General features: G+C 45.0%; 1 protein-coding gene across 13 annotated transcripts in view; it reads right to left on the bottom strand.

Moving 5' to 3' along the window:
• The window catches only part of BIN1 (bridging integrator 1), a 91,597-nt gene that overhangs the window by 47,050 nt on the left and 19,370 nt on the right, over window positions 1-25,177 (bottom strand). For all 13 annotated transcript variants that reach the window (XM_041408263.1, XM_041408323.1, XM_041408282.1 and 10 more), the window contains exons 2-4: window positions 7,325-7,405; window positions 1,471-1,525; window positions 949-1,043 (exon numbers count right to left, since the gene is read on the bottom strand). In XM_041408263.1, the coding sequence (XP_041264197.1) occupies window positions 949-1,043; window positions 1,471-1,525; window positions 7,325-7,405 (231 nt within the window). The remainder of the gene's footprint in view (window positions 1-948; window positions 1,044-1,470; window positions 1,526-7,324; window positions 7,406-25,177) is intronic.

Genomic DNA, 25,177 nt, shown 5'->3' with positions numbered 1-25,177 from the left:
TCAAACCAGCTGAAATACAACTCCATTATTTACTGCAACAGCACTTCCTAATGCAAAGTTTCCATGTTAATGAAAAAATTGACCTGGAAATGTTCAGATTTTGTTTGAATTATCTGCTTTGAAGTCATTATTTCCTGGGCAAGATACAGATGTTATTTCAGGTGAGATTTTCTGCAGGGGAATGGAGGAGAAGGAAAGAATCCTCCTTCTGCTCTCCTGTCTATTCCTTCACCGCTTCTCCAATGGCACAGACAGCTGCAGATAAGCCCAGTCCTGCAGCCTCATAGCAAATGAACGCAGAGAGCTGAACTGCCACAGCTGCTGCTCAGCAGAACAGCTGAGCAAGAGAGCAGAGGGTGCTGCCTCCAGCTGGACCCACCCCAGGCACAGGGATCCACACTGCCAAATGACAGGCTGTGCCCTGAGCTCACAGAAAACACCTGGGCAAGCTGCACAGACATCACCTCGCCAGGGATGACAACACCAGCAGTTTGGGGTGACACATGGCTCAGCCAAACATGGGAACAACTGGAACAAGGCAGCTGGTGGCACTGCCATGAGGGGTTGTGGCAGCTACACAAATGTCTGCTCTGACTGCTTTAGCCATAGTTTTATCTGCCTCTTTCTCTTATATAGAACATAAGCAGTACACCCAGCTGGCCCTACTGAGTTTCTGTTGGAATCTTCTGTCCCCATTTAGCCACTCAGGGGAAACAAACAGCCTCTGGGCATAAGTTCTGTGTAATGTACAAGCACCTGGCAACAATCTCCTACAAAAATACTGGCCACATCCTTCCAGTCTTCCTTTCTTCATAGTGCTGAGTTTGTCTCCAATTCTTCTGCAAAGTCATATGCCTGAAGAAATGTGGTGCACAGACATAGCTTCCAAAGCTCATCTCTGCTGACAGAGCAAGTGTGGACATCTCCACATCCTGGACAAAGTCTTACCTCTGCTATTTTATTTGTGTCATCTCTCCCAGGCCAATCTGGCTCATAAACTTCCTGCAAACACTCTGTCAGCTTCTTGGAGGCCTCGTGCATAGCTAGGAAAGAAGAGGGAACTGTTCAGACAAAGAAGAAAATAATGTGTTCCTCACAATTTAACCTTTATCCTGAGGAATGGAGGCACAGGAGCATTAAAACAGATGCTGAGCTCTTCCTTACTAAATGTCTGACCCTTGATGACACAGAGATGGAAGGAGGGAGAAAGGAAGTAAGGGTGCAATTGCATCAAGCCTTTTGTGTTCATCCTCCCCTAGAAGAACAGTGAAGGTCCACCTGCTAAGACACCACCACGTGCTTGGCATCAAAGCACAGCTCCATTCCCAGCTGGTCCCAAGGGATTCTGAAAGCTTCCCCACCTGACAAAGCTGCAACTCTGGGGAAACACCAGGGAGGGGAAGGCTGCAGAAATCTCACTGTGGAGGTAAGCACTAGAGGGAAACAAACCTCTGCTCGTGCAGACCTTACCTTTGACAGAAGCCAGGTAAGTTCGGAGGTCCTTCTGCAGCCTCGTGCCTTCAGACTGCGAACGGAAAGAGATCATCAGTTATTCTCTCAGCTAAAGAGAGGGTCTAAGAAGCACTCAAGGAATTCTAACTAAAGAAAACTGGTCTTGCAGACAGGCTACACACCGGTCCTATGATCACATAGAACTTCAAGATATCACATTTTTTGTATTTTTTTGCTCTGTGTCCTAGGAACTTCTAGGACTTTTGCAGCAAATGTAATCATAACTCCTCTCCTCCTGTACTCTCTTTGGGTCAGTTCCCAATACTTCTCCAGACCAGAAGACTTTGTTTGTAAAACTGGCCAGCTTTTTCCAATCCCTCATTTCCTTTGCTGATGGCAGTAGGAAAAGAACAAATGTGAACTCATCCAGAACTTTCGAGGCATGGAAAATAATTTGGGCCATGCTGCTGGAAGCAGATGGATTTCTCACAAAGCTGTGCTATCACTGCCACTTCAACAGCTGGGCAGACTTAGCCACTGCTTAGAGAGCACAGCTGCACTGGGAGCACAAAGGATCTCAGCATGAGCTCAGTTGAGACAAGAGGTGCCTGAGTGGTGGGGAGAGCTGATGGGAAACATCTGCTTTTGAAGTCAGTAGCTCTGAGGCAGCTGTTGAAGATGTCCTGTGAGTTCCCTGTCTCTGGAGTTGGCTTCAGCTGTCAAAATTCATTATGCTGGGGTGCCCCCCCAATGGGGCACAAACTGGGAAGGAGGAAGAATGACAGCAGGCTGTGAGGTGCAGTGGTCTCTTTTCTGCATTCTTGTTTTGCAAAAGATATGCAAAGTTCCACCAATGGATACATTATCATTCTGCAGTTGTATCATTTTTAAGAATAACTAAATTTCAACTCACAATTAAAAAACTATCAGCAGGGAAGGTCCTCTGCAGAACTTGCCCCCTACACACTTGGGCACTGCAATATCTGGAGCAGTAACATTCAAAACTGTAGCATCTAAAATCAGAAGCCACTTCTAAAATTGTGTCCATGCTTGCCCTAATCCTGCCACAGCAGCAAATGACACAAGCCAAACTCAGAACTCTTCAAGTCTCAATACCCAGTTCCAAAGCCATGGAGACAAAAGTATCCTCTGAGCAGAAAACCAGCACCACTATTAAATGTCTAATATCAATATTTTTAGATAGACCACCTGAAAAACCTACAAGTCAGGGCTGAAAACTGGAGCATGCAATTGCAGCAATGCAGAACCAGCCTTCTGTGTTCTCCAGGATCCTCACCAGTGGTGCTGCATCCTGCAGGTGCAGTGGTCTCAGTCACCTCTTGCTGATGTTTAAACTCAGCAGATCCCTGTCATTATAGAGTTACCTAAGTCTCCTAAAAGTACTCAGCCTGACAGAGAGAGCAAACAGACTTGACAGCCTGTAAGATCTGCAAGCAGAAAGATTTTCAATGAGAGACCCGTGTTCAGAGTTTTGCTCTGAATTCTGTTTTCCCAGCTCCCTAGCTACCTGTGGTTCCTGTCCAGCTCCCTCTCTGGCATTTCTGTAGATTTTTTCTTGTCCACCAGTAAAACAGCTCCCTTGCCACAAAGGCTTTTTAAAAATTATTGTAAGCATTAATGCTTTCCCATAAAACTTTGGGGTAACTTAAAAGATCATTGCTTTCTCTCTATGCATGCAGCACCTGCTTTCTTCAAGCAGCCTACAGTGAGCTGTCAGGTAATGCCACAATTCTGTATAAATCATAGAATCATTAAGGCTGGAAAAGACTTCCAAGATCCCCAAGGCCAAACTTGGACTGAATATCACCATGCCCACTAAACCAGTGCCACGTAAATGTGTTTTCCCAATACTTCCAGGGATGGCTTCCCTGAGGAGCCTGTTCCATGCTCCCTCCAAAATACCTCTCACAATGCAGCTAGAAACTGTCAAGTACTATACAAAACAAACTTTCAACATTTAAAAGATGCTTCTTAAACCAAACAGTAAAAAAAGTAGGGTAAAGAGTCAAATGGAATCAGAAAAACAAATCCACTTGCCAGTAAGAGTCAAATGGAATCAGAAAAACAAATCCACTTGCCAGTTATCAAAGAGTTGAAAGGTGTACAGAGGGAAGTTACAGAGGTATGGCTCAATATGAAGATGTTTAAACACACTAGTGCCATCTTGTTTGAGCAGACACCGCCACACTTGCAATCACAGTGCAATTCAAGCCCATGAGCCTACAACACAACAAAGTACAACATGAAGGACAGATGGATATTTAAAAATAAAAGTGCTGTGATTGGAAGGCTGGAAGACCTCTCTCTCTTCCCAAAGACCTAATGAACCACCTATTACTTACAGCTCTGTGAAACAAAACCACAAAAGTGGTTTGATACCTTTCTGTGCTTTCTTATCTTGAAACCAAGCCCTAGCTAAATATGTGATTTTCTGTAGAACTGCTTCTTGGTAATAGACAGGTTTCCTAAAACCCTTTTTCCCCATTCTTAAAAAGGAATTATTTCATCCTAATATTAGACAGCAACCCCTTTACATAACCTCTCTGGTTTTGCAGTTCTAGTGGGAAGGATTACCAGCAGGGATGTTTGACATCTGAGGGGGCAGGAGGTAATGTCCTGTTCCAGATTAGATTAATGCAGGGCTGGAAGAACAGACTGTGTAATTACAGGGAGGAGAAGCTCTGAAACAACAGCTCCAGGTAAGCCCCCACTCAGCAAAGCTTTAGAACTGTTAAGACAGAGCATGAACAACTGGGGGAGAAGTTCCACCCTGGGGTACCAGAGAGAGGCTGTTAAGCTTGTTTTGCCACACAGGGCTGAAATGGAAACTGCTTGGTATGAAAGGTTCTTGTCGGGAAGAAACTCTCTCTGAGCTACTGACTTGCAATGGGATCCTACTTGTGACAGCAAAGGTGCAGTCCCCACTGCCTGCCCTGCAGCAGGGGCTGTGCCCAACACAGCGTGGTGCAGGCAGAGGTGGGTGCAGCCTGTGCAAGCAGCAGCTTCCCTCTCTGTGTGCTTGGTGTGACAGGCCAGAAACCAGCCCAGAACTTCCACACAAGTGGCAGCTCATGAAGGGTATCAAAAGCCAGCAGCTCTGCCAGGCAGAAATACACACAGTGCCAGGGGTAAGAGCTGCCACCAGCCTCACACTGTCCCTCCAGTGAGTACTTCAGCACAGGGCAAGAGAAGCCAAAGCCTGGCACACCTCAGGCAGCAGCTGAGCTGCACCTTTACAGGAGGACTTCTGCTCTCAGGTCAGCAAGGACAGTATCTGGGACAGATCCTTGTGCCAGTGACTGAACACAAGTGACACTGGGAAAGGGAAGGAGGAGGGAACCTTCAAATGGCTATTTGGGAAGGTTAGTAGCCAAAGAATCTCCATGAGGGAGTAATGAGGGGCAGTTCTGCTGCCTGTCAAGCCTTCAGGAGACACAGGCAAGCCCTGCACCTGCATGGCTGTGTCCAGCTCTTTTGCCACAAAGCAAATCCATCCGAGCCAAACAGTTCATACCATCCAGGGACCTCAGAGAGGTGCTCTTACATGAGCCTAATGGACAGAGAGTTAGAGAGTGCAATGCCCTCCCTTATGTACACTCAACCACTATTTGAGAGAACCACAAATATCTTGGTTGAAAATGATTGCTTTTTAGACCTGCACTCCATTCCTCAACAGACCACACACAGAAACACGTGTCAAAGTGGTCCAACACAGTCATTAGAGTCAGAGGAGCCTCCAATCAGCCAGTGAACAAGGTCACTGCCTGCTCACACCCTAGCCAGTTCCACAAGAGAGCAGTGCTGCTCTGTCACCAGCCTGCAGCAAAAGGTCAGCTTCCCTCCAGACTTCCATTCCCCACTGGAGCAGAGTTTGTAATGAAAGTTCATAGAACTCTCAAAGATAACTATGCTACACACACCTTATACATATAAAAATAAAAAGAAGTGTGTATATACGTATATATAGCTGATTTTTTATTCTCCTAGCCCTCAGCTCTGGATATCCTAAGAATCCAGCTAACTCACACTCATGGTTTGCCCTGTAAAACAGGCACTGTCTACATTTATTTTAGTAATAGGGAAACTGAAGGTCTAAGCAAAGCCAGCAGACCTCAAGCAGCAAATGCAGAGCAGCCTCCAGCTTCTTTGATTAATTATTTGGGGAATTTAGTTCATGGTCTGCTCCACAAAACAGGGAAAAAGAATTCAGATGTGAGGAATGCAAGATGCAGTGCTTCTTTAACAGGCTCCTCACTGCACCACTGGAACTTATGGCTTTGGAAACTGAAAAAGCCACCCCAGAGAGTCACATCTAGCAATCTGGATTTGAGGGGTTTTTTATTTCTCATTTATAAAGGTTATTTCTTAATTGCTTTAAAATTATACCCAAAAAGTCACATCTGGTAATGTCATGTTGTCAGAAAGCAGTTAAAATGTATTCTGCTGTGTACAAGAGAATATCATTGCTGGACATGCTACACGAACTTCTGGAGCAATAGCCACTATTGCTGCCAAGAGAACGAGCATTAGTGTCCAGGAATCTGCAATCACCTCTGGTTACACATAAGTCAAAGCCAGACTGAAGGATTTTCATTACATTCAGCTGTGGCAAATCCCTACTCAGCTGGTTTTGCGACACAACCACATCTGCTGAGTCTCCACAGACATGATGCAGCTGCCACTAACAGCTCTAGAAAAAGGTCCTAAATGTGTCAAGCCACAAAAGAGTAATATTTCTTCAGCACCACCTGAGCTAGGCTGTGGCACACACTTCCTGCCACAAAACAGAAGCAATGCTTCCCCAGACAACAAGCACCAACAAAATCCACAAGGTAACTGTGTTTTCCGTTCTGGGAGGCTGAAGGTTCTAGATAAAAAGTAAAACAAAGCACACCCAGTTGAAGATTGAAACCTACTGCTGTGGAAGTAGGAGGGTGGGGGAAAATTGCTACACTGTTGAAATATTTCTGCGCCCTAAAATATTGGGATGAGGCAGACATGCAGAAGAATAATGACTCAGGCCTGACACAGTGATTGTGCAAGTATGGGGAAGAAGTCAGATTAAGGTCTTAGCCATGGAAAGACGTTCCTTTTTCACCATTTGCTTTCTTTTTCTCTTCTGCCCTACACTGTGCTTAGGAAACTGAAACTGCCTTGTTCCATTTCATTTTTTTATTTCTAATCTGTTTCCCAACCTATCCTTCATTCAGGGACACAATGTTGCTCTTGTATCTCCGCTTCCAGCAGGGCAGCAAAAATTACATTACAAAGCAGCTGCTAACTGAAGAAAGTGTCCACCTTGAGCTATTTTTTTTTTCCTAAAACTGGGTCTAGAACAACTATTATTTTTACTGATCTCTTCACTCTCGTGCCCAGTGACAGGACTGAGGAAACAGGACAAAGCTGAGGCAGAGGAGATTCAGGTTGGTTATCAAGAAAAGGTCCTTCACTCAGAGTGTGGCTGGGCACTGGGACAGGCTCCTCAGGGAAGTGCTCACAGCACCAGCCTGGCAGAGTTCAGGAAGCGTTTGGACACTGCTCTCAGACACATGGTGTGACTCTTGGGGTGTCCTGCACAGGACCAGGAGTTGGACTTCGGATCCTGATGGGCCCCTTCCACCTCAGCATGATCTATGATTGCCTCATTCATTCCATGAAAGGGACCCTGGAAGTCACAATGTCATTTCTTGTAAGAGAGAAGTTACGAGTTACGGGTCACCTCAATAGGCCTATGTCACTGTTTAATTTAATTTAATGGCCTTTAATCACACTGCAGCAGATGACTGCTTAATTAATTTCGGAGGCTAACACCGAAACCCAGGGTGCGTTTACATATTGACAATTATCTTACCAGCTGTTTGTTGAAGTTTTGCACACACTGTTCAAACTGCTCATCTTTTGTTTCATCTGCTTTACCAAGCTTCTGAAGGACCTGCAGAGAGAGGAGAAAGGAGACTTCAAACACAGATACAGCAAAGCAGAGAAAGAAACAGTTGCACGTTTTTGGTCCTGAGGCCAAAGTTAAAAAGTCACCCTTATTGTTCTGCTCAAGATTTTCAGAATGTTTTTCCACATAGTCATAGCTTGAAAACAGATTTACAAGTCAGTAAGAACTCAGACCTCTTACATTCTGCTGTACTGAAGAGCATGGCTGAGGCTTCTCTTCCACTGATCTAATGTTTTTTGCAGACAAGGCAACAGCAATCCAGTTATCTCCTGAACCAGCAAGACACAAACCACATCCCTAATATGCCCTGTGTTGTGCAGCTACACTTCTCCTGATCTAACACTCATGTCTAGTACAGACAGGGTGGGGCTCTGCTCCCAGAAGCGCAGGATTGGCCTCAAACACAGAGCTGTGCAGAGATCTCAGAGAGAGAGAGTGGCTGGAGCAGTGAAACTCCCACCTTCTTTCCACCTTTTCTCACTATGCACACGTTTGGCAAGAGCTGGCTGCTGAGAGACACTGGGGACCTCACACCATTAATCTGTGTGACACTCAGTCCAAGTGTCACTTCTGAGAGTGTCAGCTGCCACCCCCCTGCACAGCACAGCTCCACACAGCCTGTAAAAAAATCCTTATCAGACTACTTCTCTTATCACCCTTCTCTCCTAGTTCCCTCTCCATGCAGCTAAGTGGATTGCTCCCAGGCTTGGAACAAAACAGCATTTCATGTTCTGGGCTGGCAGGTACATCCATCACAAGAAGTCTGGGCAAACCTGTGGAGGAGGGCAGCAGCTATTTGCCATGCCCCAAGAAACTCCAGCTGCAGGGAGACTGGGATATACCCTGTAATTGGTAAGGCTGATTATATCATCTCTCTGAATCAAAACTAAAACCTAACCTTGCCAAAAAAAAAAAAAAAAAAAAAAAAAAAAAAAAAACCAGCCTTGTCTCACAGGGACAGTGAAACCAAAGAAAAGCCCACCCTGTCCTCAGCCACAGGAGGTTTTGGTGAGCCAGAGGTGAGCTACAAAGGAAGCACCTCAACAAGCAAGGCAGCCCTGTCTGGGAAGGGCATGAGTGCCCAAGGGGCAGAAAGCACTGGAAAGCTGGAGTCCCCCTTGCTCTGCTGGGCACAGCAGAACAGCCCTTTTCCCACAGACCCCAGCTATAAGTTTCTCCCTTTTGGGGAAAAGGGCATTAAGGCAAAAAAAGCAGGTCCCTGTTACTGACACCAGGTCTTCAGGCAGACCATCAGTAACTATTCCCAGACTGAGGGACTGCCAGAGAGCCACGACAGTCACCCAAACCAGATTCTTCCAGCTTCTAAGAACACAGAGAGAATTTTTCCCCTGCAAGGCAGGGATCAGTCTTTCATGATTAGTCCCCAAAATGAAATTGAAAAGAATCATGCAACACAATGTAGAATAGAGTATTTTCAATTTGAAGTGACCTAGAACAATAATTTAGTTCAACTGGCCATTCACCTACTGGCCCACTCTCATGGCTTTTTATACTGTTGAGGTGGAGAACACCTGTTATGCCTATTTGGCTAATCTCAGTTTCTCTCTTCCTCATACATGAATGGATATTCCCATCTCACCCCTGACCACAGTAACTGTAGTGGAACATGGGAAAAATCAGTGCAGTCATTCAGCATCCAGCTCCTAAATCCCCTTATTTAAGCTGGGATTAAATGTCTAGGAGGGAATCACTGTTTTTCATTCTCCCTCTGTTCAACAGCTTCTCTTTACCTCTGGAAATTGCTGAGGTATTCCAGTGTCAGCAAGAGGAGGGAAAAGGACACACAAAGAGTGTCCCCTTTGTCACAAAGAGTTGAATCAAGGACCACCAGATTTTTGAGTACAACTCTCTACAGCTCAAATGCCAACAGCAAACACTGCAGCCACAAATGCCTAATGTGCTTGGTAAATCTGTCCACACAGCAGGACATACATAGCATGAATATTCCCTTTTTCCTCACAAGCCCTTGGCACACAAGAGCTTGCTGGAGAGAGAAGCAGCAATGTTGTTTGTACTGGCAGAGTCCTGTACACCAGACACAGGTGTCTCCTGTGCCCACCCACTCTAGCAAAGGGGAGCACATCCCATAGCAGCACTGCTGCTGAGGTCGCACGTTCCTCTGCCATGCCAGCAAGAGACAAGGATTCAGTATGGCCTCATCCTTCTCATCTAGTGGTATCTCCTCCAGATTTTGTTCAGCTGCACTCCCCCAAGCTGTCAGATCTATGGAACAGGGGTTTCCCACATTCTGGGTGACTTTCTAGGCATCCTAAGAGCAGGCACACCAATAGCACCCATGACTGATAACAAAGTATGCAAGCTGTAAATTCCAAAGCAGAATTTCCTTTTCACTCAATGTGCAGATCAATAGAATTACTGGAGATACAAAGGAGATTTTTACAGGGCAATGCATCTGTCTGGCTATTCAAAAGATGTGATGCTTTCAGGCCTGGAGGGGAGGGAAGGAGAGCATTTAACTGGGAGGAATTTGGAGTATGTCACCAGGGTCAAAGACTCAGAACAGCCTCAGAGCTTCCTGGTGTAAAACACTGAGCAGCACTCACAGACTATTCATTATGGAGCCACATGCCTGCTTCCATCATATCCAAGGAGTTAATTTCCAGTTCTACACCCCCTTGAGGAACATGCACACTTAGTCTGGGATCATCTGGCCAGCTGGGAAAATCTTGTTCCACTGTGCTGAGGTGCTCTGCACAATTCCTGTAAAACAATGCACACTGCAAAGAGCTCTAACTCCCAGCCTATCTCTAATGAAAAAGCTCCTGCTTTAAGAGGAAAGCTCAGGTGAGGAGCAGCTCTGAATGGGGAGAGAGGAAGTAAGAAGAAACCCTGTGTGATTCCACAGTGGTGACAAGGGGTGGGTGAAACAGATGACTTGGGGATGCCTGCAGAGAAACAAAGCAAGGAAAACAAAATCTGGTACAAGAGAAAGCCTGTGAGAAGCGAATCCCTGGCTACACAAAAAAAAAAAAAAAAAAAAAAAAAAAACAAAAAAAAAAAAAGCCATTCTTGCTTCCCACACTACTCCCCATGTGGTAGATGAAGGCTTGTGCCCCATGTCTGCTGGCCCTATGGGCAAGCCCCGCCATACAATGATCTCTTTTTTTACCTCCTATGATGCAGCAGAGAGACAACAGCCCTGGGCTGCAGCAGGACAGTGGTTATCTCCTCACAATGCTCTCCCTCATAACCAGATCTGCCCTACACTAAGAGCCCAGAGGTCAAACCCCAAGTCATCTGAGCAGCAGAGAGGACGGCGCCTCAATGCTGGCCCCCAAGCCTACTCCCAGCTCCCTCATCAAAGAGCTGTGCTGGCAAGTCATAATAACAAATCCCTCTGGACTCCCTGAACCAGGCAGGATGGAGCAGCTGGCCCGGGGTGTGCTGCTGACTGCAGACATGTCTGTGCTCCCTGCTAATAACCCGTGAGCTCAGAGGACAACTCCCCTCCCCAGGCTGGTGGGTGCCGTCATAGGTCAGGCTATTCCGGGTGAGCCGCGGCTGCTCCCTCCCTTCCCCTGCGACAGGTTTTAATCCTCCAGCTCACTGCAAAGCCAGATAAAGTTCGGATGGAAACTTCAGGCTCTTTGATAGCTATTAATGGAGCAGATTTACCAGGGTAGGAGACAGGACTCCAGCACAGCTCCCAAATCTCGGGGTGGATCAGAGATGGTGTGATGTGTCAGCTGCTGTCTGGCGGCAAACCACACCAGAAGCGGGCATGGATCTGGCATTTAAAAGATTAAGGAGCAACCATGGCTTGGCTCCTTGGTCTGCCCTTGACCTCAGGAGTCCTGGCCGTGCAGAAGGATAGGGACCAATTCAAGATGGTGCAAGATAGGGTGAAGGAGGGAATACTTTGTCCGAATCCCACAGAACACCTTGTGAAACGGATTTCAGAGGAGGCTCTAGTGTTGCTGTGGGTTTCAGTCTTGATTTACTATGGTAGTAGTAAATTGGTTTACTATAATTTATTGATTTACAGTCTTGATTTACTGTGACAGGATGGGGCTGTCATCCCAGACAGTGTTTTTGGCCTCAGGCACCAGGTATCTTTTCCAGTGTTTCTCAGAAACCAGGTCTCTTCTAATAATTATAGCTATAGATGCTCTGCATACACTAAGACCAACAGGCACAGACCAGCTACTGTAGAATCTCCAAAGAGAGCCAAATTCTACCCATGGAGCCTCAGTCTTTCCTGCATTTGAATAAAAGCAACAAACAAAACAAGGAAACTCAGAGTTGCAGGTTCTCCCCAAAGACCATTAGATTCACACAGTGACTGATCATTACCTAAATATCACAACTTTGTACAACTCAAAAGAAAGCATCTTATCTGGCTGCAGTTTATCCTTTTTTTCTCAGGTTTGTACAGGTGGAACCGTTCCTGAAGGGCAAGGCCCCACACTCATGGGCACAGAGTCTCTGCTTCAAGCACTGGGTGGGAAGGGAATGGAGATCTGGACATCAGCCCTGTGACCACCAAGTTCTGATATAGAGCAGCAGTCCCCAGTAAGGACAAACACTTGCTGGCAGTGCAGCAGCTGTCAGCATCAAGAAGTATCAGACCCAACTAAAATGCAATTCTGCTTTGCTCAAAAAAGCAACTGCAACCACATTTATGCTTTCTAATAAGTATATGCCAGCTGCTTAATGCAGCCACAGTCCTCAGTCAGCACTTTCCCTCGCTCCCTTTTGAAATATCAATGCCACAACACAACAAAAGCCCTGAAACCCCAAATATTCTCAACAAACCCCATGTAGACTCATTATGTGAACCAACAAGCTAGAAAAAGTCTACTTTCCATGGCATATGGGTCACCCAGGCCAAATACCAGTTTAGGGAATGCAAGTGATGAGCACTAAAGCAATAAGATAAATGCATTTATTTTGTGGATCTCAAACAAAGCTAAATCTGGCTCTGAAAAATCTGAATTTAGAGTGGTCCAGCCTTGATGAAGGGGAAGTCACTAAGCCCACAGCCGGGGAACTTGAGCCCTACAAGTCCACATCTTACTCCCCCCACAGTATAGAGAGGGGCTGCACTTACATCTTAGTGACATAGGCCCACTGCCCCTAAATCATTCCATCTCTTGACCTCTCCACCCCTTATCAACAACACCTCTGACTGTTGCTGTATCTGCCAACTCCAGTGCACAATCTCCAAGTACCAAATGGGCACTGAGCCACTAACTACTGTGACTAATTTTGAATTGCAATAAATTGGCATGTGTCAATGGGTCAACTAGCAACAGAACAAATAGACCTTTGATCTCGGGCTGCTGCCTGTTATCCCATGGAAGACATTCTACTCGAAAGAGGAGGAGAAGAAAATAGTGTCCAAGTCAGATGGAAAGCACAAAGCCATGTAACTTAATAAGGTACAAACAAAGGAAGTTTCATAAGCTTTTTTAAGCCTTGTTGCTTCTGTGCCCAGATGCAAAGTGACTTGTTCACTGAAGTAGATTTGTGCTCATGGAATACTTTTGTTATTGCATTCAGATTTGGAGAGAAAAGCATGAGCAGCAGTGGGAATCTGCTCCCCCTCCAGCCCTCCCCAGGAAAAGGGCATGTCCTCCTGCCCTCCATGCCTGACTCCAGGCTGGTTTTAGGGACAGCCTGGCTTTCCTCATGCAAGCCTGACACAATTAAGTCTTTGAAAGAAAGAACTGGACAAAAGAAGATGGGGGTGGAGAGGAAGAAACTCCAAACATATTAATGCTTAATTTTAAATTGAGGAAATTATTCCCATAGCTGAGCAGTCACCAAGGCCCTTGGATCACCGGAAGATGGGAAAGGGCAATGTCAAACTTGGCACAGAGCAGTTCTTGTTTGCTTCTTACTTGCTAACAAGGTTCAATAGGTCCCTCAAAGACAGGACATTGCCTCTGCTACAGAGCCAAGTGTTGAGAAATGAGGGTCCAATACTGCATTTTGTTAGCAACTTCCTGAATGACCTGGAAAAGCCATGTCTAATGTCACACCCATCCAGCTGTAAGGAGGTGTTTGGTCAGCATGTCACAGTCACCAAATTTATCTCTGGCATTTCCAGCTGGCAAATAGGAAAGAGGAACAGAGAGATGAGGTGTCCAGTTTTCAGTGCTCAGCTCAAGGCACACCGAGGTTGATTTTCACAGGTGTCCCTATAGTTAAACTAGTGAGAATTTGCATGCTTAGAGCCACATTCTAAAACACAAATGACTAAAAAGATGATTTTCTGTACAAATCCCCCAAAAATATGTTACCAGTAAGGAACTGAAATCATTAGGATAGATTGCATGAAAGTCCTTTGCTAATGAAAGACTTTAAGACAAGCATCTCAATTGTGATTTAAGCCAGAATCTCACTGTGCAAAGGGGTCAGACCTTGTAAGGCCTTTCCAAAGCTATTCTTTCCCAAATTCAGAAGATGACAGCTTCAATGAAGGCCAATCACTTCATCTCCAAACAAAGAGATCAAAAAGATCTCATTCCTTTTTCCCTACAATACAAAGTGTAACATAAACCCAAGTGTGACTAAATACTAACAACATGCACAGCCAAAGAAACAGCATACATGTGTCAAAAAACCAGCACCTTCCCTAAATAGCACTATATTTAAAAATTTCTGTAGGAGCCAGTCATGCTGCATTGCCTTGTAGGCTCATCTCAAGTATTCACCTCTGACAGCTGTTAAACAGCAGCCGCACCATGACCTGCTCCTTCAGGACACACCTCTCAAGTTTAACATGACTCAGTGCGGTCATATTACGATGCCTTTCATGCTTCATCCTTCTCTCTCAGTCTGTAGTCAATACAGAAAAAAAAAAAAAAAATAAAGTTCCAGTTCTCTCACTTAAAATTATTTCTTGGAAATCCTGCTTCCCTGTAATGGACTCAAGAGAAAGTTCATGGCAACAGGTTTCACCAGGCTGAAGTCAGTATCTTAAAATACACAGGACTTTGAGTGTCCTAAGACCATAGGTGACCAAAATGAGAAGAATCAGGTAAAATCCCAGTTTTTGGACACTCCTCCCACAGCTACCTCTCTGGCTGTTCCTGCACCCTGGAGCTCAAGATGCTGTCCTCCATGCTATTGCTGGAAAACTCCTGACCTGCCAGGCTGGTCAAAATTGCTATACCCATAGGTAGAACCCTGTGCCCAAGATAAAAAGCCCTCTTGGACATGGGGCTAGAAGCCCAGTTAATCGTCTACCCTAGGAAAATGGCCAGGATTATTTTAATTTCCCTGGTTACCTCTTCTCCTCTTTCTACTACTCTCAGAACCTGCTGACCCCATTCTCTGTCTCAACATGACTTACATCCCTGAGGACCCACATTAAAAGCATCTTTGTTTTTGGAGTAGAACCTAGGACACTTTCTCCCCAGGCCATTCCCACCCTACTGACAGTACTCAGCTTTTCCCAAAGCAGGTACCAAACACTTTACCTTCAACCTCCATGCTATGATCAAATCACTTATCTAAAATGGGCTTTGACATTTCCCTGCCTTAATGCCACTCCCACTCTGGGAAGCCTTTGGTATCTGCTAACACTGTTTCTAACTGTGCAATGCTTTAAAAAAAATGTTCATAGTCCTTTACATTATTGCAAGGCTCACTGCTACTTCCCACAGAACGAGGCCACAATATCTAAGTGGGATGCCTTGAGCCTTGGCTTCCCGGAACACAGCAGTGGCACTTGTGCAGGTCAGAACTCCAAACCAAAAGGCACAGTAAGTTCTGTACAGCTAATCTGTGCTGATTCTAGTCTCATAAAGACTCATTAAGGAAAAAGATAAAGATGACATTCAAGTGTACACAAAGCCCAGGGCCTCAGTCAATTTTTCACAGCATCAGCTTTGGCAACAAGCCTATAAATAATCAGCTCTTTGAAGAAATGTGCAAGCTCTATATGCACTCCCTTGCTTTTACTTCAGACAAGCACTTTCAGTGGGGAAAAAAAATGTTCATATTTCTCTTGAATGGCTCCAGTTGAGTTCTAAAGAAAAAAAAACACAACAAACAAAAAAAGTACAAAGTTCAAAAACCAAAACCACAAACTCAAGAGCTCCCCAATATCACTGAGATATATTTAAAAGCTCCACCCCAAGCTCATTATTCCATCTAAAGTGTTAATCAAAGTAATTTTTTTAATAAAAGAGAAAAGCCAGAAATAGAACTGTTCCCTCAACAATAGTATGTCCTGCATTTTTTATTAGCTGTCCTAGGAAGAGCTTAAAATTTGCTTGCAAGGATTTTAAAACTGACAGCATAGGAGCCTTCTTTTATTCAAGACCCTAAAGTAACACTGTCTCAGTGGTCAATAGTGAAAAGACATTTCTGAACAAATTAGCAGGTTTTTCAAGTCATATGACCAGTCCCCAGATGTTCTTCCATCTAAGAACAGGTTGCCAAGCACAAGCTTTCTCCTTCCAGCAACAACTCTTGCGAACACATCTGCATCAAGCAGATTTACTCTGTTAGATGGACCCTGAACTTGGAGATCTTTAGAAGGAAGATACCATGAAGAGATTAAGTCAAGACCACATGGTTGGCCGGACAGCAAATGCTTTCATCTTGGCAAAGACAAGATCCAGAATTCTTCACCGTTTTCTTCTAAATGCACAAGGTGAAGAACATTCACCACACCTGTATCAGGTACAATACAAATGACATTTCTTGATTGCACCATTTGAGAAGAGGGCCCTTCCACATTTCACTGCCTACATCAGGTATGGATTTCCCACCAGTGTGAAAGGAGATGCTCTCCCCATGCTACCAGTCACGTATGTTCCCACAGCAGGCAATGACAGGAGTTCAGCTGCCCCTCTTCCCAAAGGATCACAACTATGTCCTCCACATAAAGTTGTACAGACTTCTCAAGTATCTTTTTCTTTCGTGGAAGAAGATGCCAAGAGCTGCTGAGAGCCCAGCTCAGCTGACATTAGCACAGGGCAGCAAGGGTGCTGCGCTGAGGTTCTATCACACCAGCACCAGACAGCAGGGACTGCTGAGTGTCTGCATCTTGTGAGTTTGGCAAATGAAGCCAAAGTGGGAGAGGCACCTCAGGGTGCTTCTGCTTTTTTTGTTTTGCTGTTTTTTAAAGAGAGAGGGCTCTTTCATATGCTAAAGCAGCAGCAATTGTTTGCTAAATCCTTAAACACTGTACATGGCAAAGCATGCTGTGCTCTGGTTATCAACTCAGCCACTTCTGTCCTTCACAGTTTGCAGTTCTCAGATATCCAGATCTGGTTCAAGCTCAGCAGCTTTTATTTTTGACTGCAGTCTCAGAGCTCAGTTACCAGCCTTGGACAAGATGGCTCTGCTCAGCTTCATGCTGGAAGGGTGTCGACAGATGCTGAATATATTATGAACAAGTGGACATGAGCTGTCACTCCCTAAGGAGAAGAAAATGGCACACTGAGGAAATTTGGTCACTATAAATCAATTTGAGGGGGGTCTGTTAAAAGATCCTCAGATTGTTTTTATTCCTGCTGTGTACCATACATTCATCAACATTAAAACAGGTCCATGAAACAACACAGGAACAACAACTTAAAGCTACTGCAAAGTACTTCAAGGAAAGCATTCTGCAGCTAGAAATGGCTCAAAACATGGCTCTTTATTTGATGGAGTGTGGTGGAAAGAAAAAGTATATCCTCTTTTTTTGTCCAAGCAAAGCAGTAACAATCGTAGATATCTTTATAGATAGATATCACAGATATCTGTATCTATAGATGTGATATCACGCATATCTATAAAGATATGCGTGAAAATATATCTACATTTTCACGCATATCTTTATAGATGTCACATGAAATGTCTAGGGATTTGAGTACTATCCCATACATAGGTACTGAAATAACAAGATTCATCAACTAGCAGAACTCAGTACCTTTCATTCACAGGAGTGTTCATGGACCAACTCTTCCCTCTCACCCTGGTACTCCATGCCCCAAAAAATCCCAAACCCAGGCAAACAGGATTGCTGATTACAGCATGAGAACAGCTGCAAAAGCTTGGTCTGCTGAGTATCATCATTCATCTTATGCAACCTCAAGGCAGAAGGCCTTTCTTGTTCCAGATTTGTTTATAGGGGGATCCCAACCCTGGAGCTTTACTCTTCAGAAGTGCAGCAGTACTAACAGATCATCACACTAACAAGAATGAAAGTGGACCATGTGTCCAGCTTAGCAAAGGGCAGAAGGGCTGCAAAGCACACATAACTGAAAATCCTCAAGTCTCCTACAGACAAAAGATGCAGCTCACGCCACAAATATCAAGTGACAATGGATAACACTGCTAGCACTGCTTACATAGGTGTAGTTTTGCAAACTTGAAGAGCAAGGACTGAAAGAAGTGGAAACAAAGGGTCAAGCTGTGCATTAGCTGAGGACATTTCTGGCTCAGCCATCACTGGACAAGGATCTGCTCCTCTCTTCCTGTGCTACCAGTTGCTTGAGGATCCAAATAGACCACACTTCCCCTGGTAGTCCTCATCCTTCAAGGCCACCTCTGTTCTTTTGGTCTAGCCTGCTGTGGGAGGCAGGAGAATTTCTGTCTTGCAACAAGATTCATTAACAGGGACTCTTCTGAAAGAGTAACAGGGATGCAAGGCAAGAAATGAAATCTCAGCAGCCAGCTAAGACCACATGCTATTTCCAGATGGCTTATGGACATACACCCACAAAACATGTTATTAGCTGCGCACAGGTGGGGCTAAGGCTACCAGCCAACTCTAAGTTCAGCTTGTCCAGAAAACCCAAAACCACAGTCATACTGACAGCCCCAGAGTTATGAATATTTACCACACACTTCAGGAGAGCAAACTCAAAGTGCCAAAATAGGTAATAACCTTTCAACACTCTGGTATCTTAAATGAGAATCTACAGCAACTAGTCCATGAAAATCCATGAAGGTTTAACACCTCCCTCTTTCACATTCAGCCATGGTTTGGAATTCCTGTTACATTTTCATTTGCAGGCAGCCTCCCCTGTTTTTGTATCTTATTAAGCACACACATACAGACAAATGCAAAATCACCACCTAAACTTAGACGGAGAAGTTAACTCTGCTGTAAATGTCACTGTGTTTAAGCCTTGGCTGGGTGGAGAACAAGTTTGTGTTACTGTCAATCAAAACCAGGCAGAGACATATTGCTGTACCAAACACCATTGTCAGCTGTCTCCCCCAAAGCAAACACAGAGTCTATTCTCAGAATCTGAGAGCCTTTGCTGTGGCCATTAATAACCAGGGAACTGTCAACAACCTGCAGCTCTCCCAAAGCCCAGCTCCACATGCCTGCACTTCATGTTACAGCCTCACTTGGAAAAGCCTGAAATTTCAAGTGGATTCACAGAAAACAAGAATGTTTTATATATTAATCAATGCAGTTGCCCCTGGTTAGCAGAGCAGCACACATGAGTGGCCTGAGCCAAGCACGGGCTCAGTTCACCTGCATCATCACTCAGGGAGTGTCACAAAGAGCCAGCACTTGCTCTGCACCACCCCAGCCACATCCTATTACAGAGTGACACAGAGGCAGCCTGGCACTCACAATCTCATCTCTCCAAAAGGGCTCACTGAGAATCTAAGATCCTCTAGGAAAGTGGTGGATACTCAGTAACCAGGGAGCAAACCCCTTTGCTTTTATTTGATTCCAGCTTTGTGACAGTGCTTGTGGACAAAACCAGGCCCATTCACTTTGTTTTGCATCTAGGATATGAAAGAGTGTAAAGAAGGGGATGTCTTATTATACACTGCAGACTTGAAATTTCCCATACAGACCTTTTAAAGCAGAGCAGACACGGTACCTACAGAAAAAGTACAGTAACCAGAAGGAATATATGATTTATGGCTTTCTGCACAGAGCAAAATGGGGCAATACCTAAAGGAGGAGAGTTACACCATCCCTCACTTTGGTCCTTAGGCTGGAACTATAACCACCAGTGCCTGAGCACTCCCTGCTCACCACATTACTTATATTTCTGTTTATCCACTAAAAAGCAGCTGTATGTCTAAAAAGATCATCATTCTGTTCTTTCTTTCTTCTCCGTCATAATTAAAATGATACAAATATCAGGCAGAATCATAATGGTTGCTGAGACACCCACGTGCCCATTGATGTCCCCCTGCTACTCTGTCCTGGCCTCCCTCTTGTTTGTGTTCTTCTGTTCACCATCTTCACATGCTTTTTGTATACATCTGGGGCCACAGCTCTAAATAGCACCAGCTCCTGCAAGAGGAGCCAAGCACACAGTTCTCACCTTCCCTGCACAGCTGACTTCAACCTCAGCACACTTTCGGAAGGTGTTTAAGGGGCCTTTTGGAAATTCAGGGGTCAGTCTGGAGTTCTCTGTTCACTCCCACAAAAAATGTGCAAATCCAAGTCCTTTGCAAACCTCTTGAGTTGTTACAACGAAGATCCATAAAGTTCCTGTGCCCAGATAATAAGCAAAAGGGGAAAGATGTAAAGTTACAAGGAGGACAAGTTACCTTGCCACAAATTATTAACTCCAATTGCATTTTCAATATCAACCTAGGATCCCAGCTTTTAAAACACAACTCCAATCACAGTACCTGACAAGCAAAAGACACCCAGTATTTACATAGGTGTTTCTCATTTTAAAAAGATGGGATTAGCTTCATTTCAACATAAGGAAAACTCCAGAACCGTTTCAAGAAAAACAATCAAACAGAAACAAAACAAAAAACAAATAAACCCACCACTCTTTAAATGTTTATATTTATTAAAGTTGAGGGTTCCCACAGAAAACACTTGTCACTGAAGACCTGATTTTGTCACAGTTTTCAGCCACAACATTTATCATGGTAATGAAAATGTCTTCATACCAACCCAGATACAGAAGATTAAAGACCACCTGGCTTGTTCTGTGAGTCATTTGGTGCTAATCTTGTTATACAGGCTAACAATAAAATCAATGTCTGTCTGGAGCCCGGAGGCCTCGCTGACCTTCTGTGGTTAAAGCACACTTATTCCATTGCTAGCAGCACTCTCAAAAGGAAGGCTGGAACTGCCTCTAGTTGCTTTTATCTCCTCTTGCCCAAGAGTTTATTTGTAAAGGGTTACCAAGAGCCAGCAAGTCCAGATACAACTCCAGCTGTCTCTGGATCACAGCGAGCCTATTTAACCACATCACTCCTGTTCAGACCTCATGCACATTCACTGCTGCCCACCTTTGGCTATGCCACCACCAACTGCACAGCTTTGTAAAGTCCCCTCTAACATTCAACACGGCCTGCAAGAACACCATCAGGACATCTTTATGTCTAAAGTCACTTTATGGCATCTTTATGTCTAAATCTTCTATGCCAAGATTTCTGTATTTCACAAATTTTTTCTGGATTGCCTTTGAAGTACCAAGAGCCAGTCCCTTGAGATCCTACCTTACACATCTTAAGTCACAAACACAGAACAGAGAAGCCCCTGCCTGTATCTAAGAACATTCACATCCTCTTACATGACATTTCATACTCAACATGTCGAAATGACAAGCAATAGACACCCTTGCATTACCCTGGATGACCTGTAAGCATTCAAGTGCACCATCTGCTTAAGAAGTGGGACCAAAGAACCTCCTAACACATCTCTAGCCCTGGACTGACTGCAGCAGTACAAACACGTACATCCCAGCCTTGCAGCAACTCTGCCCTCACAGGAAAGCGGCCAGGCTCCTTTTCTGTTCAGTGCTGGCTGTGCAGTGCTGCTGCAAGACTCAATGGCACTGTGAAAAAGACAAAGAGCTGCCTGCACGCACTGGAACAAGAGCAAACTTGGCATAGTATACTTTCTAACTCACACTTTGATGCATTACAACCCTGACCAGTAACCAGGCAGTCTGTGTTCTGAGTTACTGCCAGTACAGGTCACCACCATAGTGACAAAAGCACCAAGCTGTGACCTTCAGGTAGATTCTTCACTGGAGGAGCACTTACATGCCAGCATTCCATTCAACTCATTCTGCTGCACAAAATTTACCATAAAAGCCAAATAAAAAGAAGGGACCAAACAAGCTTTTGTCCTTCTATCCCACAGGATACATTTAAATGCTTTGTTACAACAAGCAGGACAAGTTATCTGTTCTAAAACCTGCCTCATTTAAACATTAACTGTCCCCAGACAGTCACGTACAACTTTGTATAATGATCAGTCTCTCAAGCAGCTTTTTGAAAAGTTTGTCTCTGGAACACAGCCATGTTTGAATCTTTACTATAAAGTCAACATCTAAAGCATTTTTATTCCAGATAATTACATGCAAGTGATTTTGCCCTTATTAATCCCACACGAGAAATACAACAGAGTCCTTTTCCATTTGCCCAGTTCCTCACAATAGATTCTTTCCATAGATAATGTAGGATGAACTTTTGTTTTGACACAGACCCTTTATCCAGGTGGTTCCCAAGCCTGCTTCTATTCTTGCTGCTGCTGAAGTCAGGGAAGAGCAAGAACCAGCAAAAGAAGGGAACTAAGATTTCAGTGACTAGAGTGATTGAAGGTTTTGTTCATCTACTCAGAAAATGAAATTCCCAGAGAACGAACCCTGCAGAGGAGAGTCTAAATGTATGCTCAAGGGGAACAGGAAGGGCAAGGGGTCAATACATAAAATAAGGCAGAAACCACAACAGATTATCTGGCACTGTAGGAAGCATCAGAAAGCAGCCACATGGGAGTTGGTGTAGAAGTTACTCCTACTCTGATTGTCCATGAAGGCAATTGTCAGTCAGGAGATGAGAGGAACAGCCAGGCAAACACAGGCATCAGCCAAACAACCTCTACCATATATTACCAAAAATCATCCTTCTCAGAAGAGACAAGGGGACCAGCAAGGGAGCACTCAGTGCAAAGCCATCTCACCACTCCGGGAGCCAGATCTGAGCAATTTTGCTTTGCTCATGTTTGGATGGGAGTGTCCAGCTCTCACCAACATACTGTGCACCAACACAGTGATTCAGCACAGCATGGGTAGGGGTTGCCAGGGTTTACTTTAAAAGTACCTCAAGAATACAAGGGACACATGAAAGGTACACTGTCATTCATCCAACTTCTGCAGAATGGGGAGAAAACCCCACTGAGTTTGCAGATCATTGCCACAAACAAATCTGTTACATCAGCCCAGGATTCCAGATACAGGAGACCATGTTAGGAAAAAAATAAATGTCTGAGCTCGCTCTGTAACAGTCATGCTAGATTGTGGGATGATGGTTCAAATTTTTTTTTCCCAACTGTAAACAGCATAGGAAGTTAGACAGCAAGGCCAGAAGATACTGGGTTGAAATTACAGATCTGGCAATAAACACAAAAGAATGTCGCGTGATTTTCAGCATGTGGTCTGCAGACTGCAAGGCCAATGAAGAACAACTACAGAAAGTGAGCTGTATATCTGGCACTTACAGAGAAGGCCAAATCCCTGGAAAAGGAAATTAAGGTCCCATGACCCAAGAAAAGGTTTGAAGCCCTGCTCTAGTTCATCTAGAACATGGATGAGACTTTTTTCCTTAAGTACATTCCTCTCCATGGTTTTAAGGGAACCTCCTTCAATACCACGGGCACATTCACATACAACTCAGTTATGGGGAGCCAGTACCTGGTGTGTCTGAAAAACGAACAAGCACCTCATTAAGACTAACACAACACAATCTGCTCCAATTATGAATAAAGACTTAAACCTGAAGTGAGTGGGGTAAGAAACAAAATAACCACAGTGACAAGATACCTTGCTAAAAACCTTATAAAAGCTTTTCTGTTTTCTGTAATTCCCAAGCAGAAGGGGAACTAAGTAGTATCTCTTTCTTGGTCTTAAAACACAGAGCCTGCCAGTACAGCTGTCCAAGTCATGTACCCAGCAAGGCTCCTGCCCCAGCCACATGCAGCCACAGCGGTGTCACGGCTGTGGTCACTGCCCTTCAGCCCTGGTGCTGCAGCGCGAGCCGCATGCTGGCTCACACGGGTGTCCTTCCAGCACAGTCACACCAGCCTCCCGGGCAGCTCCTACACACTAATTTTGGCTCAGCGTGGTTTTAATAAAAATGAGTCATGACAGCAACCAGCAAGCGTTCCATGGCTGCGGCTACCCACACTGGTAGCTCAGGAAAACAACAATGGCATGTGCACACATCTCTGTGCCTTCGTTCCCGTGAGGCAGGTGCCATCACCTAAACACTTCTGCTGTCACCTGCAAGAATCAGGGTAGGCATAGAGGCTGCTGTCAGCAGCTGCTCTATCCATTCCCCACCACACTGGACAATGCTGCAGATACCTGATGGGCACGGGACACTGTTACAAAACCTCCCTGCTGGATCCTATCCTGCCACAGGTTTCGCTTCCCGCTCCTGAAACAGCTCTGCGTGACAACAGCCAAGCAAGCACAGGAACTGCAGTGCTCCCATGGAGGGGAACAGAAACCTGAGAAGGGAGGAGAACTTGTCTTAACAGGTGGGATCTCCAGCTCATTCCCAAGTCCCAAACTGCTCCTCCAACACCTCTCCCCACCAACCATCACACTTCAGTTTCAATCATGTGCAGCCTGCAGAGTTTCAACGGTGCTAAATGCTACTACTGAACAAAGACAGGGCTTAGGAAAAACAAAACCAAACCCCAAAACAAACACACAACTGAGACTAGCTGCATAAACTATCTTTAAGAGCAAAGGCAGAAGAGAACAGGGACGTCTGCTTGTCACTGTTGAGTCACTGTTTGCTACCTGCACCTGGCCACAAAGGGCCACATCCACCCAATACTGAGCTTCCTCCTGTGCAAACCTCGACCTCACTCACGCCTTTTCTCCTCTCACAGAGCATGACAATAGGAGACACTCTCTGGTCAGTGTGGAGACTCCAAGACACATACACACACATCCCAGGAGGCTCTGAGATCCCACTGGAATCGCTGCCCCAGCAAGAGGCAAGTGCTGGGAAGCACGTCCATACCCTGTGCTGCAGCTCCCAACAAAAGGAGCCTTTGTTCCCTGGTGGCTTTTGCAGGACTGTGCCAGAATCAACAGGGATCGATTCCAGCAGCGCTAGGAAACAGGATGGGGCAGGAAAAAACAGGCTGGGCTGTTCCTACCTTCTGCTCACCTCTGACTTGCACTGGGGGGGCTGCTTATCAAAGTAACCTGGCTTTGAAGAAGAGTACCATCCTAAAAACCTCCAGGCACTTAATAAAACACATGGGATCCATTCTTCTGTAGACAGCTTAAATATACAAATAATTCAAAAGTACTGCCACCTAATCACTTCCAGGCAAGACACCTGATGGTAGCAGTTTCCAGAGTCAAAGTTCTGCTTTCATTCATCTTCTGCAAGAAACAATAGGACCTTCCTTTGAAGCTCACTCCCCAGCACAGATGGATACAGCATCCCCTCCACTCATTTCCAGAATGGAACTATCCTGCTCAGGGGATAGAGAGAAAATCTGCTTTGGACTGGAAAAATTCCCAAAGCACAGGAATCTTTGCAGAGGCCACAGTTTCATGAATACTTAAAAAGTTTTCCTAAGAAGGCCACTGAAAAAGCATCATTTCCCACTCTCTCTCCTGCCTCTGTATCACTGTCCCTCCTTGTGCTTCCCCAAGAATGCAAGAGCTAAATGCTGAAACAGGATTGACAAGCAAACCTCAACTCAAAATAGCACTACAGGTTGGGTTGAAAGTAACCAATGGTTTCTGATGTCCCAGCCTGTCTCACAAGGCGTGAGATTGATTTTCCAAGCAGCAC

This window comes from Onychostruthus taczanowskii, unplaced genomic scaffold (assembly GCF_017590055.1).
Source record: "Onychostruthus taczanowskii isolate IOZ18803 unplaced genomic scaffold, ASM1759005v1 scaffold10, whole genome shotgun sequence".
Taxonomy (NCBI): domain Eukaryota; kingdom Metazoa; phylum Chordata; class Aves; order Passeriformes; family Passeridae; genus Onychostruthus; species Onychostruthus taczanowskii.
This window is presented reverse-complemented; position numbering and strand designations above follow the sequence as displayed.